The sequence below is a fragment of the Chelonoidis abingdonii genome, chromosome 15, assembly GCF_003597395.2.
Source record: "Chelonoidis abingdonii isolate Lonesome George chromosome 15, CheloAbing_2.0, whole genome shotgun sequence".
NCBI lineage: Eukaryota > Metazoa > Chordata > Testudines > Testudinidae > Chelonoidis > Chelonoidis abingdonii.
In genome coordinates, this window is record NC_133783.1 from 23,164,046 (window position 1) to 23,179,173 (window position 15,128).

General features: G+C 42.2%; 1 protein-coding gene across 1 annotated transcript in view; it reads left to right on the forward strand.

Annotated features, from left to right (window-relative positions):
• COL13A1 (collagen type XIII alpha 1 chain) overlaps positions 1 to 15,128 on the forward strand; it is a 160,196-nt gene that overhangs the window by 75,135 nt on the left and 69,933 nt on the right. The window contains exons 8-14 of the mRNA XM_075072611.1: positions 10 to 45; positions 1,609 to 1,635; positions 2,787 to 2,813; positions 5,111 to 5,137; positions 5,246 to 5,272; positions 6,413 to 6,439; positions 12,044 to 12,109. Coding sequence (XP_074928712.1) covers positions 10 to 45; positions 1,609 to 1,635; positions 2,787 to 2,813; positions 5,111 to 5,137; positions 5,246 to 5,272; positions 6,413 to 6,439; positions 12,044 to 12,109 — 237 coding nt within the window. The remainder of the gene's footprint in view (positions 1 to 9; positions 46 to 1,608; positions 1,636 to 2,786; positions 2,814 to 5,110; positions 5,138 to 5,245; positions 5,273 to 6,412; positions 6,440 to 12,043; positions 12,110 to 15,128) is intronic.

Here is a 15,128-nt window from a genome sequence, read left to right on the forward strand (position 1 = left end):
TCTTCTCAGGGACAGCCTGGAACGAGAGGTTTTCCTGGATTTCCGGTAAGTGGAACTGTTAATCTATGAGGTACAAGTGTATAATATTGCCAGCCCGTGTCACTAAAGCTAAGTGCCTTTCAGCATTTCCATCCAAAACCATGGATCCAATATAATGTAATTGAAAAGGTTTTTTCTGGTTCATTACTATTTTCTTTTCTTGTTAATGATGCCTTAAAAAACAAAGATACAACACTAAAGGAAATTAAATTTTTTAAAAACCCTAATGTTAAAATACCATACTTGACGCCAGGTCTGTGCTGTAAAAAACACCCCAAAACAACCAAAATAAAGAAAATAAACCCCAGGTAAGTGAAATTCCATCCTTAATGAACTCCAATGTGATATTGTAATAACAAAGAGCCCCTGAGATTCATCCAGCTCTGTGCAGTGTGGCTCAGCTATTGACCTTGCTAAACTGAAAGCCCAGGCAACAGGAGGGGAAGAGGGTGAAAGCATGGCTGGAATTTCTTTTGCAGCACTGTAAGTTACAGATACAGCTGAGTGGGCCATGACATGAAAAACAGATTCTGAAGATGAAGAAATTTCCATTTCAGCCCCACACTTGCTGGCAGGTTGGTCCTGCAGCACCATCCACAGCAGCTATTCTGTTCCAAAACTCCGTATTCATTATGTATTTTCTGTTAATTTATTCTGATAACTGAACTACCTTTGTCATACACCCCCCTCTGCCAGTCTGCTCAGTTCAGCTGAGGGCTTGGTAGTCTTTATTCAAGGGTTTGCTGTATATAAACACAGATCTGTGGGCAATTGCCTTGGACTGAAAAAAAAAATGAGGACTCTGCAGTCTCCATGCTCACTGAGCACTGGGCGCTCTGCCCTGCCTCTCTGAAAGGTGGCCAATAATTGCAAACTGCCCTCACTTTAGTAGGAGCAAGGCACTGAGGAGAAGCAGATCTCTCCACATTTTGATGTCCAAGCATAAGGAAAGCAAACAAGCCCAGATCGAGTTAAAATAAAAACAAACCAGGGCCCAGACCTTGAAAGATGTTTTAGTGCATGATTCCCATCTTCTCATTTTATCCTTTCCTCTCCCCTCACTTCTGCCCCTCTCCACGACTTCTCAGTCATCCTGCTAGAGTCCTGAGGACCCCTCCATTTTTCCTACACAGCCCCACACACTTGAGCCTTTGCATCACACCCAGCATCCTTCCAGCTAAGGAAAACTGCAAGGGCCATTCAGAGCCCATCAAGAGAGTTCCTTAATTAGCCAGAAGCCACTAGTGACTGAAGCAAGAAATTCCCCCATGGGACTGAGCGATGGCTACATTGGCTCTGCAGCACACCCCGCCAGTGAGAGACCAGGATAAGAAATCTCTCACATAGCAGCACTCCACTGGATTAGTGAATTTGCTTTCTTTCTCCTATGTTCTGCGTCTCAAGGGGTTCATTGTTTAAAGTCACAGCCACATCATTTCTTCACTGTTCTTTCCACCATATCCTGCGTAATCCATCTGCATCCTACTGAGTCCCCACCCAGATTTGTGGGGCAAATGCATAAACCACCAATGAACTAGTTTCCCATCAGCTCTCCCTTTTTTCTCTCAGGGCCCGATTGGTTTGGATGGCAAACCGGTAAGTGAAACATTTCCCTCACAGCTTCTCTCTCCCTGTCCATGTCCCTTTGTCTAGTACTTCCCCTGTCCTCTGAGCCAGGCTGTTAATAGGTTAATTTGCATAGAATTATTTTGGAAAGTGAGTGCATGTCCATTTGGACAGGAGAACACCACCCCCAAACTCCCCTGGAGAGGCTTCAGAGCATCAGCAAATCATGGAAGGTGCCCTACTGATGTTGCTCTTCTGGTTACCCTATTGCTTCACCTATGACCTACCCCTTATCCCTGAAGCTGCCTTAACTTAACTGAGCAATTGAGTTCCCACCTCCAGCAGTGACAGCGAGAGACAGAGACAAATAGAATGAGTTTCCTAAGCTTCAGATATCATCTCAATACAGCCTAGACTAGCTATTAACTGAACATTATGGTTTATTCCTCCCCCACATTGCAACAAGTCAGCCAGCACAGCAAAGGATTGTGAATGCCTTTGTGGCACTCAAGCCCTTTTTGTGGTGAGCTTCATTGTAAAACAGGCAAATGTAAATAATGTCCTGCCCCTTTAAAAGGAAAACACAGATACTGCAGAGTTTCTCCCAACCACAGTCAAGAAACAAGGCATGAGTTGTTTCAGGCATGTCCAAAAGAAAAGTCTAAACTGTAGCTCACAGCAACCAAGTTTCAGAAAAAAAAGAAACCACATTGCCCCACCCAGTGCTCTTCCTAGCCCCAAACCGCATACTAAGGATCCTATCTCACTGCCAGAAACATTCCTCAGCAGCTCCCAGAAGCATCCCTCTTATACTCTGCTGGGGATAATTAATCAATCAGAGCACTGCTACCCTACACATCACTGCACTCGGGGCAGACAGCTGTGCTCCTTCCTCTAGTCCAAAGAAGAGCATTAACCCCTTCCTGTCAACCTCTAGGGAGGGTCTAAATATCTCACCACACGTCCATGCTATTCATCAGCAAAGCTTTATTTTCTGTGCTTTGCACCTGAATGATCAGAAGTGATGATCCACTTGCTGTGAGGCGACATGGGCACAACATTATGTCTTTTTGGTACCAAGAATAAGCAAAATGAAATGACAAGCCACAGCATGGGGATGTGTAAATGCAGTGCTTAGGCCTGATTCTATAATGATAACACACACTCTTTTACCTTTTCAGGGCCATCCTGGACAGAAGGGGGAGATGGTAAAAATTACATATGTATTTCAGGGAGTAGTGGGTTAGTTTGGGGTTGTATTGGTTCTCCTCAGGGGCATTAACTAGAGTTTGACTCAAATGAAATCAGTAATCTCTGCATACTAACTACCCAAATTCCTGTTAACATACTAACTTTCTAGCTAATATAAGAAAATCATGATAGCAGAAGCTGGGAGGTTTATCTATAATTTTTACATGATGAGTACCTGTATCATCATGTTACAATAGCAACTCTATAGTTATACATGGGAATGTCATTTCCATTATTAAGCCTTATGTTCGATTACTAAGTATGTTCTTTAAAAATACTTTGGGAAATGAAATGTTTCATGATTGGACTCGTCTCAGAAGTGAATGTTTATGGAAAGTTTCACAAAAACTCATTTAGCAGATTTTGGGTTTTCTGAACAACAACAAAAAGCACATTTGTCACTTATTAAGATGATTTTTCAGATTTTTCTTGATAAATCCAAAATGGCTTAATTTTAATGCTATCGACTTGGCATGTACTTTATGGTGTCCTAAACAAGGCCTTGTGACTTTCAGATATCTCAAGAACTTTAGTTGTGAAATCACAATGATATAGATGTTTAAAACTAATATGTAGCTGTGTTAATTTCCTTCATTTCATCAAAATTTCAAATTTTGATTTTTTTTGGCCAGCTCTAATTTTCACGTTTCACGTGGTTCAGGGAGTTCACTGTTCACAAGGTTATTCAAATGAGTAATTTGGAAAGCCAGCAATTAGTAATATCCCTGCAGCCAGCAACCATATCAGCTACACATAGGTAACTGGACACACTTTGGGTTACTCAGTTTTTACTGTTTTTGTTCTTCCAAAAAATATCCATTTTGTTAACTCTACTACTATTCTGCCTAAGCGTGCTTATTCCAGGAAAGTCACTAGTTTCAGTGAGTTGCAGTCCATGTGTTGATATGCAGGACAGAGAACTAAAGTAATGTGGTTGTCTCTCTTACTCTCCACTTGAAGCTAAAGTAAAATCTTATCTCTCTCCCTTCCTTTTTTCCCTAGAGTCTGTCAAAATAGTACAAGCCAGAGCCTCACCAGGCTCCTGCTTGACCTGATGCGAAGGCCAGCAATTACTGATTTAACACTACTTTGCAAATTAATTGTCTTTCTCTGTCCCCTTACTGTTCAAGTAGCTTTCATTAATATACTGCATGCCCAGGGCATATCATTGTTTGCGCCAGACAGAAGCTGACTGCTCCAGGTGCTAAATATTTTGTATTTAATACAATCCATTAGAATCAATAAATCTATATCCAGTCATGAAGGATGCTTCCAGAGTATTCCTAAACATCACACTGAGGAAATAGAGAGTTAAAATGGGCCTGACCTACACAGGATGCTCCCATTGGCTTCTGTAGTTAGAGCCCATCCTTCTGTAGGGCTAAATGCTGCCGTTTGAGGACACACATGTGATTCTCAATTAAGCAAATGAAAATTGTATGAGGGAATTCAAGCACAGACTTTGGCTTTTAATTTATTCAGGAGTGAAGCTGCAAGGTGCCGAGCAACTGCAGAGAGACACTAACCTACCTCAGTTCCCATGGAAATGAATGGAGGGTGCCCAACACATAGCTAGAATTAGGCCTTAAAAAAAGAAAAACTATAGGTAAAGCTGAACCCACTGGTGAGCATGTGTTAGAGCTCCCCTGCTGGGCCATGCCATGCTGTGCCATGCCATGCCACAGAGGATATTGTTACAACCCCTCCTTAGAGAGTTTTAGCAGCTCATGCTTTTAGTTCTGAGGCCCCTGGTTCAATCCCTGCTGTGTCAGCCAAGATTGCAGCCATCAGATAAGTGGGGGCTCATTTGGGGAGCCCCAGATGCTGAGGATGAGCATCCTTTGAGCAGGTGAAATATGTAACCCTCTGGTGCATCGGTATTATTAGTGCCCCTCTGTGCTGACCCACAGAGAATATAAGTTGCTCCAGTATCAACTTTGCTTTTGGTTCTGGAAGTCCCTGCTTCAGTTCCTAGTGTGTTAGCCAAGAGGGCGGCTGTTATATAACTCCATAATTTTTTTACTCTCTTGTTGGCATCCCCATTCAGTAAAGCTGCAGGACTTGTGCATCTTTGCTCCTCTAGTGTAAGAAACACTGCAAGGGGAACAGAGATCTACCATAGAAATTTTTGGCTAAAAACTTTTTAAAAAGCCACATTTCCATCTGAGTACATGCCACATGCTGAGATGTTTAATGTTCCTGTCATTGAATGTATAAGCATATATATAACTCACAACAATGTATTCTTTTAAAGGGTGTTGCTGGTCCCAAGGGACAGCCGGTAAGTGCTGCACTTATCACCTTCTTGTAAACCTACCTTCTTTTGGCACTTTCTCCCTAATAGGCACAGTGCTTTTTAATTAATTTTTAAATTGTTTTCCTTTCACAGGGACCTCCAGGACAAAAAGGAGAAAAGGTAATTTTAATGGGAGCTGGGTTTATAATGACATTTAAAAGGCAAGGAAATGATTGAGTGGTTCATCTTGGTGTTCCATAGCCTTCAGCTATGGCTTTCAGAGCAAATTAGGTCAGTTCACAAAACAGACAAGATTTTTCTAGTTGTGGGCTTATCCTGTGGACATCTGAAGATCAAGCTGTGTTCCCTCTGCTTCATACATCAACTCCTGTCATGACCAATGCCAAAGATTATGGACTGAGAACTCCTCTAGAAATGCTGCTGATAATGCCTGAGGCTGAATGGAATACAGCCTACTCTTCTATAGCTATAGAGTTTATGGTAAAAACTTCTTTTCTTCACTGAATTATGCAGCTCTGACTCAGAATAGAGATAGGAAGCCAATGTTAGCTATATCCAAGTGCCTTTTTTGGCCATACTCATAACTGAGGCTAAAATGTTTTCCACATGGTCACACTGAAATCAGAACAGATGCATTTTAAAGCATGAAGGAGAGTTAAAAGCAGCAGTTGATAAGGAGCAACATGAGACCTCCGTGCTTTGATGAGGTTTTGTTTATTTTTTCCTAAAGTGTTTTAAGAAAAAGACCCTGACACTAATAACAAAAGACAGTGTTTCCAAAACTAGATGTCAAAAGCATGTCTCCTAAATCCATATGTAGGCCTCTAAATAAGAGGTCTGATTTTCAAAAGTGCTGAGTGATGTTGGCTCAAGAGTTTTGACAATCACCATTTATTTAAGTGCCTAAATATGAATTTAGGATTCTATTTTTTTCTAAATCTTATTCCAACTGTGAAGCCTCAGCAGCTACAATGAAAATCTGATGGGTTATATGCTGGGAAATCCTATAAAATGATAGTTTGGGTACATTTCAAAATGAGAGAGAGCGAGAGAGTGAGAGAGTGTGTGTTTGTCTGTCTGTCCGTTGCTTTCTGTGGCTCTCTGGGCAAGAGACAAATGATGACACTGGGGAGAAAAGGGGTAATGAATAAAACGCTGGATGTTCAGTTGGTATAAATTGTCATAGCTGTAGTGTAGCCATGCTGATTTTTACCTGCTGTGGCTCTAACCCCATATGCCTACTTTAGTTCACTGCATTAACAATTTAAACTATTTTCTTTTAATCCCCTCCTTTCACAGGGCCAGTGTGGAGACTACCCACACAGGGTAAGCAGTATTTGTTATTAACTGTCCCATGGCTTCCTGCACATTAATCCTACTCTATCTGAATGACTTTTATATGAGAATATAGGATATTTCATTAATGAGGTCCATCATATGTGTCCCAAAAGTGCCATTTTACTGACTGACATGTATTGTTGGAATGTACTACATAGAACTTTCTAGGAGGGATTTACAACTTTATTTCATTCCTTTAAACTAGGACAGACCTCCAGATATATACCCATCCCATACCCTCATGGAGAACCCCCCAACATCATCCTGTCAGGAGGTGGGCTTTGCCTCATGAGAAGAAGGATGTGGGCTGCACCCCTAAACTTGGTGGATCCCTAGGGATCTGCTGGAATCCAGGGTCATTCAGAGGTTTTGTGCCTCCATACCGTCTCTGGACCCTAGTGAGTGCCCTTGCTGGCAGCATGGCTAGGACATCATGGGGGGCCTCAGGGAAAATGTCATTCAGCTAAGGGCTCTGTTATCTTTTTCACCTAATTTGCATAAGGCCAAGTCAGGGCACAATGGGCATCTCCTGCCCTGATTCTGCACTGTCCTGGCCACCTCTCCCTTCCCAGCCCCTCTGCTCTCTGCCCACTCCTCATCCAGCACAGGTCCTGGATGTTGCTGCTGAGTTGGCTGAGCTCAAGTTGGGCAAAACTTCCATGGGTGGCCCCCTCCATGTGCAGATCCAGAGGGCATAATCTGGCCCATAAAGGGCTGCAGAAATGTAGGCTTCAAGAGCAAATCAGCGAAAGGCAATGGGTAAAACTGGCCATGTGCCTGGAAAGCCTATGTATTTATAGTTAGAACGCTTCAAGTCCATGTATTCACTGAGGGGCGGGAAGTTTTTTGAGGGAGGCGGGGTAGAAATTCTTTACCCAGTAAATAATGCCTATGGTCTACATTTAGAGTTAGACATCCAGTTCTGTCACAGTTCCCAGTGAATTCCCTGTAATCTTGTAGATGCCACCTGGCTTTTTGAACATTACTGCTTGGAAAAGGGGAGGAACACTTATTTATTTTGGTAATAATCTTATTAAGCCCAGGAAGTAGCCCCACTTGCTTCCCCATCCTGCCTTTTCAAGAGAGAAGGGAGTATATCATGGGGTTTAGGGGATTATAGGGATAGAATTTAACCAGGCATAAACAAAACTAAAAACAACTCTAGCTCTGAAAAGCCATTGGAACTGCACTGGAAGGACATCATATGAGAGGATTGAAACTTGTAACCACTATGCACAGGGAGACAGGCTTAAAAGCTTTCTATTTATTTTTTCAAAAGTCTCTGGACAATTAGATCGGGTGCTGGCCCCAGGCCCAGAGAGAAGTGGGGTGAGGGGTAGTCCAAGACTCTGGTATGAAGACTGCATGTAGTTAGCAAACCTGTCAGTGGCATCTGAGTGTTGGGGGAAGAAAGGTAGTCGTGTGTTCCGGCCCCGATACAATAATAGAAGGTCAGCTGTGTTTATTTAGACAAGCCATCTCACTAGATTGTTATGTTAAAAAAAAAAAAAGCTAACAACAATGTTCACTTAAGCAGTGTCCTCGGTTCCATTACAGCCTTTGGCTCCAGACTGTCCACACTGTTCAAAGTGACAAGCAGGGGCAAGGACCCAACCCAATTAGGAAATGGAGAAATTGATTACAAATTAAGAGGCATAACCTCAGTTTATACCTGACTGAGGTCGCAAGTGGTCTCAATTCATAGTCATTGCTGGATGTTGGTCCACATTTAAATATCACCACTACCCAATCAATAGTTGGCAGTCTCCACTTAAAAAAGGCCCAGGACTGTAACACAGGAGGTGCTACAGGTTAGAATTATGACGCACACTGGCGAAGCTAGGCAAGGGAAGCCCACCTGTGCCCTGCTTGGCTCTATCCAGGATTATAGGAGCACCAAATCCAATCTTTTAAAAAGTGATATGGAGGTGCTTAACCTGTCTGAGTCAGAGCTTCTGACGTGTGTGTGACAACTGCCCTCAGACCAGTTTCCTGTGTTGAATATACCTGTGAGCCAGAGGGCTCTAGGGGGAAGGGAATAATAGATGTGCACCAGCCTATGCACAGATATCCCTCTCTTCCTCATTATAAGATTTAAAAAAAGGGAAATGAACATTAGGAAAAGTCCCTTTTAAAATAGTTTTATGCACTTTTTTAGCTAACTTAGAATTTGTCTGGTTCAAACAAGCAGCAGTTACCATCATCAGATTCCATGGGCAGGACAATGAATTAGGAATATGATAACAACAGGGAAAGATTTTTGTTTTGGGGGGGGGGTTTAAAGAGAGGAAATTTAAAGTCAGGGCTCCCTCTTAACCTGCCTTGGCCCATTTTTTAAAACATCAGTCTATTGTGTAACCCCTGAGCAAACAGGACATACATTCCCATGCTTAAAGAGACCATACTAGGAGGTTACAGGGTTATAATCCTTAAAGACAGACTGGGTCATCAGAGCACGTTACAAAATCACAATGGCCAGTGTAGGGCTGGGAATGGAACCTGGTCTCAGAATAGTCAGGCCAGTAATGTTCTTTTTTCTCTTGATGATGTGGTGTATCTAACTGACCCAGTTCTGTGTCACTCTGTCTTCACTATCCCCTAGGAATACCTAAGTACAACACTTGCAGCCCTGCGCTCTAATCAGATCCTTACACTAAAGGTTTGTGGGTTATGGTCTAACTGGACCCAGTTCTGATACAAAAGAAATAGGGATGTGGATCCAATATTGCATCCTCTGTGTTGAAAAGAACTTGCCATTGGGACTTTGGGGATGCAATTCTGGGGACAGAAGAAAGAGGCTTGAAATATATTTCTTACCCACACCTCATATGCTTGCTCTCTATGTACTTGAATTCATAGCCAGGTCCCTTCTCACCTATGCTCAGTTTTGAAGAAGGGAAACTAAATAGGCTCCTGAGTTTCCATGCCGTTTTTCTCCTTACCCATTTTGAATAGCCCTTCCCACTCCCTTCCTTCCAGCCAGCACATTTTAGCCACTACCACTTCGAGTCAATAGAGTTACGTGAGATACGACAGGGTTCCCCCTCCCACCCACACCCACACACAAATCCCATCTTGGTGACTCCCAGATCATTCGTGTGAGTTACTACAAGGAGATGCTAAATGGATCCTTTGCCCACCTGAAAGATAACAGTTTTCCCAGCCCCCACTACACAGGCAACCAATCCAGAATACTCCACTGAACCACCAGGCTGGTCTCATATTACCTTGCTCCCTGACGTTGTCCCGATAATGCCCAAAAGAAAATGCCCATTAATCAAACCAAGCTGAAGAAAATTCTAGAATATCTCTATATTTTCCAGTCATTGTGATACAGCATCATGTTGAGTGGTGTTGGCCATATTCCACACAATACACACATGGCACTGAACACCCTAATTAGTACCATGAGAGCTCTGGTCAAAATCCCACCTGTCCCACTTCAGCCCTTCCTTTCTCTGTTCTTCGTCCCACTCTTCACAAAGGTTTGCTTTTTGGCAGAGGAGAACCTGCTCCTATCAAAAGTGGCCTGGTCAATTTTCTAGGGCCATTTTGTATTTCTTGATAGCGTATGATTTCTTGTGTTAGATTAGGAGACAGGATAACATTAAAAATGATGTGAAACCTGAAGTCCATCGGTGCAGACTGCCTCTGAGAGACTGACTGGTTTCCAGAGCCCTGGCACTGAAAACATGGCTGCTTACTCCCTCCCAAATGCCACGTATGCTGACTGCCTGGGTACTGCAAGCTTTCAAAGGCTCAGTTGATCATACAGCTTCACCTCAAAAGCTAAAATTATCATATTTAATTCTTCTGAGGTTCAGTGTGCCCTAATGTGGTCTGTAAATCTGCTTTTAATTGTGGTCCTCTGAGTCAGAGGCTCTCACCACTGGTTTGCCTCAAGTATGTATTTACTGTTTATATAAACTGCCCAGTGGGCAGGACCGTAAGGCTGCAATATTGTGATGACATTTCACTTTGCAACAAGACTGGGTCTGAGCTTTCAGTAAAACACAAACACTCATGTTTAGGGGGAGCAGAGCGTGCTGCTTAGATGCACATCATCACTGTCGTGGGAGACCTGCGGGCAACACCTCTCAGCCTTGAGTTCACAGTTCAGACACGGAAAACCCCCAGGGAGGAGTACTGTGTGTGCACATGTGGAGGACTTGCTGCTCCCCTCACTTACACTGCTATAAATCAAGAATGACTTTAATGGAGTTAGGACTAGTGTGAAACTGAGGTAAATGGGAAAGAGAATCAGGCCTAATATGAGCATTCCTGGTGTTTGAATCGGTGCTATCAGCATGAGTGTGCTGTGGTTCAAAGCAGCTTCCTGAGTGCACAGGCAGACAGGAGCATGTTTGGAAGTGGAAATTAGATACAGCAGAAGGGTGAACAGAAGACCCAGAGCTTTAGTACATGGTTTTGATTTGTGAGGATCAGCTTTGTGATGTAGAGAGGATTCTTGTCCAAAACGGATCACAAGCCACTGTTACTGTTAAACAAGGAGACACAAAGTGCAGGCTCAGCATATTGTGAAGCAAAAGTTCATCCCTTCTGCTGATCAGGGAACATCTCAATTCATTCGCAAGTTGGGTCATGATGATACAGAGTGTCTTTGTGAAGCAAAAGAAAATGAAGGATCTTGAACAAGTGAGACGGCTCCTAATAGAATTCTTCTTTGCTATAAAAGGGTATAAGTTCACAAACTGGTCTCACTCTCTCACTGCTGTCCCTGGCAGGAAATGTGAGGTTGCTGAATAGGTGATGAACTTGTCTCTGCTTGGGAGGGACTCCTTCACTGTTGTGCATTCACCCCTCCAACCAGTTAAATGGTGGAATCCCACAATAGCTTGAAGGAGCAGGTCTAACGAGAAGGAAAATGGCAAGATTATTAGGGCTTTTAAAGGAACATGGAGGACAATCGTGGGGTAAAGGAAGAAAAGGGGATAACTGTGAACTGTAGCGAGGGTAACTGTGTAGTCACCAATCTTTGTAATTTGTAGAGAATTCATTGCGGATTTATCTAGTAACATGGTGATGTCCAGAGAAAAAATATATTTCTTGTAATGAGGGTCACAGATATATGGAGCCTCAACTGCCAAAGAGCTCAGGTGACAAAAGGAGCTTTAAAAACGTAGAGCAAACTGCTGTCTTAGTAAGTGCCCCAGATCTAATAAGGACCAATTGAGAGAAACACAAATCTCTTGGCAAGTTTCCTTTCTGAGCTGAGACAGAAAGCAAGAAAGAACTGATAGAATAGTTGGGTGTGAAAGACCAAGGGGGTAGCAAAATTATATTCCCTTCAAGGAAAACCAGAGCTTTCCAAGGCCCAGCACAGAGGTATTCCTTCCTGTGTTTAAAGTAAAATACAGAAGAGCTCAGAGGTTTGCCAAGCGGTACCCAATGACAAGTATCCCTCCCTGTGCCATTCACAACTATCTCGCAACTGTGGTTTATGCTCATTACAGTCTTTCTTTTTCCCTATCGTTTCATTTTCTTCATTGGCTGCTCTCTCTTGATGTCCTACTGACTCCTTTGCCTTGTGACCTTTGCCCTGTGACCTTTGGGTTTGGTCTTCTTCTTCAGCTGTTGCCTCTCCTCAATTCAGTGCGGCTGGCTCCACCCCCGGTTATAAAGAGACGCACTTTCCAGGTAGTCACTTTTTCCTCCTTGCCTGTTTTAAGCCTACTCCAACTCGTAAGATTAATTAGCTTCTTTCCTTCCTTCGAGAAGGGGTTTCAAAAAGACTTTGGCAGAGCCAGGGGGCTCTTTTTAGAATGGAGCACATATTTGGTGGGAAAATGTGTCTAAACAAATGCATAGTGAATCTAGATTTTTAAAGTAAAACAAATTAAATATGAAACATATGACTCGAAGGAAAATGCAGTAAAAAAGGAGGTAGTGTCATGGATAAGCCTAACTGCTACCTTAAGGAGCCAGTTCCTGCATACACAAAAACATCAATGGCTGGTCAGAGATCCCTTTTTGAAATTTATTAAGTGCTGTAAAACTGTTTCAAGAAGCCATACTTACTAGGCAAACTCCTGTTTTAAAACATACAGAGCCACCTCATGTTATCAGCTGATTTTTTCATTCCTTTGCATGGTCACGTCAAACAGTTTTCACTGTGTATGAGATATAGAAAGCAGGATGTCTCAAGAGATGGGTATTCGCTATAGACCCTTTCATCTCCAGGCTACTGGTCTGTGCCCAGTACAGTTTACCACTTACCTAGAGTTATCATCTGGTGTTTTTTCAGCTATGTGAAATGAACTGGTGGTGTCAGCCCAGTTTCTACTGGACAGGTGCTTACATCACACAAACCACCACAGCTGGCATTGATTGTCCCCCTAGCTGGTAGTGTCAAAAGAGAAGCAAAGGATTGAGCTGATAGAAAGTTTTTTAAAACCAAAGTTTATTTCCTTGGCCAAGTAGGGAAGCTTGCACTGCTGCACTCCATTCTATACCTGGCTTTATTCTCCAGCACTGTAAATCTCATAAGCATTACCAAAAAAAAAAAAGTGAATTTGAAGTATATGATTCATTTAGCTTCTGTGAAATTGACTCCGTAAGCAGCAGAAAATGTAAGCCCACTCCGACAAATCCTGCCTCCCCACAGCAGAATAGTAAGTCATATGAATTCTGGGAGCCAAACATTTGGAATGCTAGAAAGAACTGAAACTGTAAAACAAATATGACACTAGTAGTTGGAAGAAAAACTGCTGCTATTTTACACTACACCAGCAAGAGTGTTATAACAGAGAATTTGTTGTGGGGGGAGCAGTGGTTAGCTGCAAGCCCTGTTAGAGGGAGAAGAGAACATTGAATCCACAAGGAATATCTAGGCAACTAATCGGTGTTTAACAAAACTGAAAAATAGCACCAATTAATGGCTAAAAATATTAAATGACATCTGATAAGATGATATCTGATCTCCAACTTACTCTATCTACCCAGTTACATTCCAGTTAAATCCTAAAGGGTCTTTCCAGGCTGAAAGTACTAATAAGAATATAATTATGTAGTAACTAAGCTTTATGTGTCTAGGAGTCTGTCTATATGGAGCATTTGCTTAAACAAAGTCCCCTGCAAAAAAGCAAGGACACTGCAGTGATGGCATATGCTTTGCTCAGGCATCCCACCAAAGAAGGTTGCCTGTGTCTTTCTGAAAGCTTGCCAGCTGCCAGTGTGAATTTCCATCAAGGCAACTGGGTTTAACATATATACACACATTAGCACCTTCTGTGCCCTGGTGATCACAAGAAGTGGATAGCTACATCCAACAGATTGCCCGTTCCAGTTATTAACAGTCCGAGTAGTGGGAGACAGAGCAGGCAAATAGGATTCCCCCTTGTTTCAGTAAGACATAGGGTTAGCAACTGAAAGTACCAGCGAGATAGGGTGACCAGATGTCCCGATTTTATAGGGACAGTCCCAATTTTTGGATCTTTTTCTTATATAGGCTCCTATTACCTCCTACCCCCATCCCAATTTTTCACATTTGCTGTCTGGTCACCCTACAGCGAGGGCTAAAAACAAAGAGGTGAACTTTATCACCTTAGTACGCAACTAATAGTTTGTTTTCATATTCATAAGGTTTTTAAAATGTGTTTTTTTTTAAAACTATGCCAAATCCAAAGGCTTGATAGCTCAGCAGGTTAACGTAATCCCTGTCCACCTGGCTTAACTTCAAATCCTTGTCGGGTCAGAAGCGAAAATAAATGTAGTCTCATCCATGTTTGGAACAGTGAGTAAGGTGTGCTCAGAAGATGTGTGCCAGGGCTAGCAGTGTAAGTCAGGAATGAGAGGCAATAGCAAGGAGGTCTCAGGCAATTTTGTAGTGTGCCACTGCTCAGCTCTATCCAAGGCTATTTGCCTCATGTTTTTACTGGAACCAAATTCACACCAAAAAAAAAATATTTAAAGGTGTATGGCTGACAGTCCTTTAATGACACTGGCTATGGAATATACATTCAGCTCAAGGAGGCTCATGTATCTCTATGGAAAGACCCCAAGATGTGCTAGGAAACTGCTTACAAAAAGGGGGAAAGATAAAGCTCTTTTTTCCTAGGCCGTAGCATGGGCAGGGTGAACAACCTGCTATTCTGATTGGATACAGAGGGATATTACAGAGGGGAGGCCGGGTCACTAATGGGCTTGAAATGTTTCATTTCAACTTTTTCATTTTGATTCATATAGTTTCAATTTTTATATTATATAAAATATTAACTATAATACATAAATAGAATATACCATATTTAATATAAAAAATCAACAGAAAATGGATCAAAATGATAAAGTTAAAACAAAATGTTTTGACATTATCAAAACAAAATGAAATTCAAAACAATTTGTGTCACCTTTTTCCCATCAAAAAACTTGTTGAAAAAAACATGTGGTTGATTAAACTGCATTTTCCAATTGAAAACTGTTTTGTCGAAAATTTTTCGACCAGGTCTGCTGCTAATGTGACTGGTGCCCTTATACTGACTCATCACCAGCTGCCAAACCCTCCTTCATTCAGGTTAAATCCTCACCCATTACAGTGTTAGCATCTCCATTATTATAAAGCAGTTCTTTCTGCTGGGCAGTGTTGTTCCTTACTAGTTCTAGGGAAATGCACTATGGCTAATGAAGTAATAGCTGTGGCCATTCCTTGGGCACCTTGAAC